At 47.0% G+C, this 1,643-nt stretch overlaps 1 gene segment (V, D, J or C); it reads left to right on the forward strand.

Moving 5' to 3' along the window:
- The first annotated feature begins 214 nt into the window (after positions 1–214).
- Positions 215–909, forward strand: LOC122125425. The segment is given in 2 exon segments: positions 215–369; positions 512–909. Coding segments are annotated over 2 exon segments (450 nt in total).
- The last annotated feature ends 734 nt before the right edge of the window (positions 910–1,643 follow it).

Here is a 1,643-nt window from a genome sequence, read left to right on the forward strand (position 1 = left end):
GCTTCAGCTCTGAGCTCTTGTCAGAGTGCTGTAGCCACCACTAGAGGGCAATGCCTCTTTCTTCTCTGAAGCCCTTGGTTTCCAAGCATCATCAATGGTGTGTGTGTGTGTGTGTGTGTGTGTGTGTGTGTGTGTGTGTGTGTGTGTGTGTGCTTTCACATGTAGTCAAAGCAAATAAGCGATCTGGACTCTGACTGGCTTGCTGTGGCAGGAAAGCTAAGTATCTTCTTAGAAACAGGAATTCACTCGTGCCTGAGAAATCAGCTCCATTTTCGTGTCCACAGTTGCATCTCCTGTGATCTTAAAAGGACAGAAGGATGGGGAAATTCCTGAGAGTGTTCTTGGTGACTCTGTGGCTTCATGTGGCAAGTGAGTTTTGACTGCTGGTGATGGAAATTGGGACATTAAATCTCAGAGGCCGTATGGTTTACAGTTGAATCTTCTTGTTGGAGATGGAATGTAATATGAAAACTGACTAACTCACCAGTCTCTGGCTTGTTTTTCATTCTAGGGGTGAACAGCCAACAAGCAGAAGAGAAAACTCAGACTCTGAGCATCCAACCTGGTGAAAATGCCACCATGAACTGCAGTTACAAATCTAGCATAACTGTCCTGCAGTGGTACAGACAGGATTCTGGCAGAGGACCCACCATGCTAATTTTAATAAGGTCAAATGAGAGAGAGAAAATCAGTGGACGGCTAAGAATCACCCTGGATACCTCTGCTAGAAGCAGTTCCCTGTCCATCTTGACTTCCCAGCCTGAAGACACTGCTGTTTACTTCTGTGCCACAGATGCACAGTGTTCAGTGTGCACCTGCAGCCTGACTCTAACCTCACCAGAGCTTCTGCCTAAAGGCCTCAGCACTGAGAGAGCTGTGTTATGTCTTCTTATGTCTTCCTATGAGTGAGAGTCTAAGATAAGTATGTGGAATCCTCTCCTACTGATGTATTTTGGAAATACCTGAAATTTTGCCAAGGTCTAGAATGTGGAATGGGGAAAGAAATGTCAGGCTCAGATCTGGCCCTCCTGCCAGCTGACCTCAAGCTCATCTTCAGTGCAATGGCCTTCTAAGTCCTCAATTGTTGTGAAGGGCAAGGATTCCTAAGTACCAACTATTCTCGATTTATGTTCAGGTTAACTAAGAAAGGGAAGCCCTGGGTACTTGGTGTGTGTGAGCAAGGACTGCTCAAGACTGGAAGATGCCCTCTGTACTATGTGGGGGATAGCAAAGATGGCCCTGAGAGGAAGTTGAGTGGGCAGAGCTGGATTTGTTTAGGTTCAGTGTGTAAACATCTCATGGAAGCTTAGGCGCATGATAAGGTGTGGCCTTTCAGTGATTGGTTGGTTCCATTTCCCCTCCTCCCACGCAGTCTTTTGCTTTAAAAAGGGGATGCTCCCTGTTAATAAACGAGTTCCTGCTTGGTTTGACTCCTGGCTGCCTCTGATTGTCTCCTGGGATACTGGGCTAAGGGAGGCTGGGAAACGGGCGAGCAGCTACCTCTCCCAACAGTACTATGCATAGCCTCTGGGCCAAGTCAGGTCTTTGTGATGCTGAGGCACTCTAATTTTCCTGCAGTTCTGGGGATTGAGTCAGATCTCAGGACACACACAGCCATGTCTTTCATTTCACAATGAGAACTG

This window comes from Dipodomys spectabilis, unplaced genomic scaffold (assembly GCF_019054845.1).
Source record: "Dipodomys spectabilis isolate Male_0828 unplaced genomic scaffold, ASM1905484v1 ptg000265l, whole genome shotgun sequence".
Taxonomy (NCBI): domain Eukaryota; kingdom Metazoa; phylum Chordata; class Mammalia; order Rodentia; family Heteromyidae; genus Dipodomys; species Dipodomys spectabilis.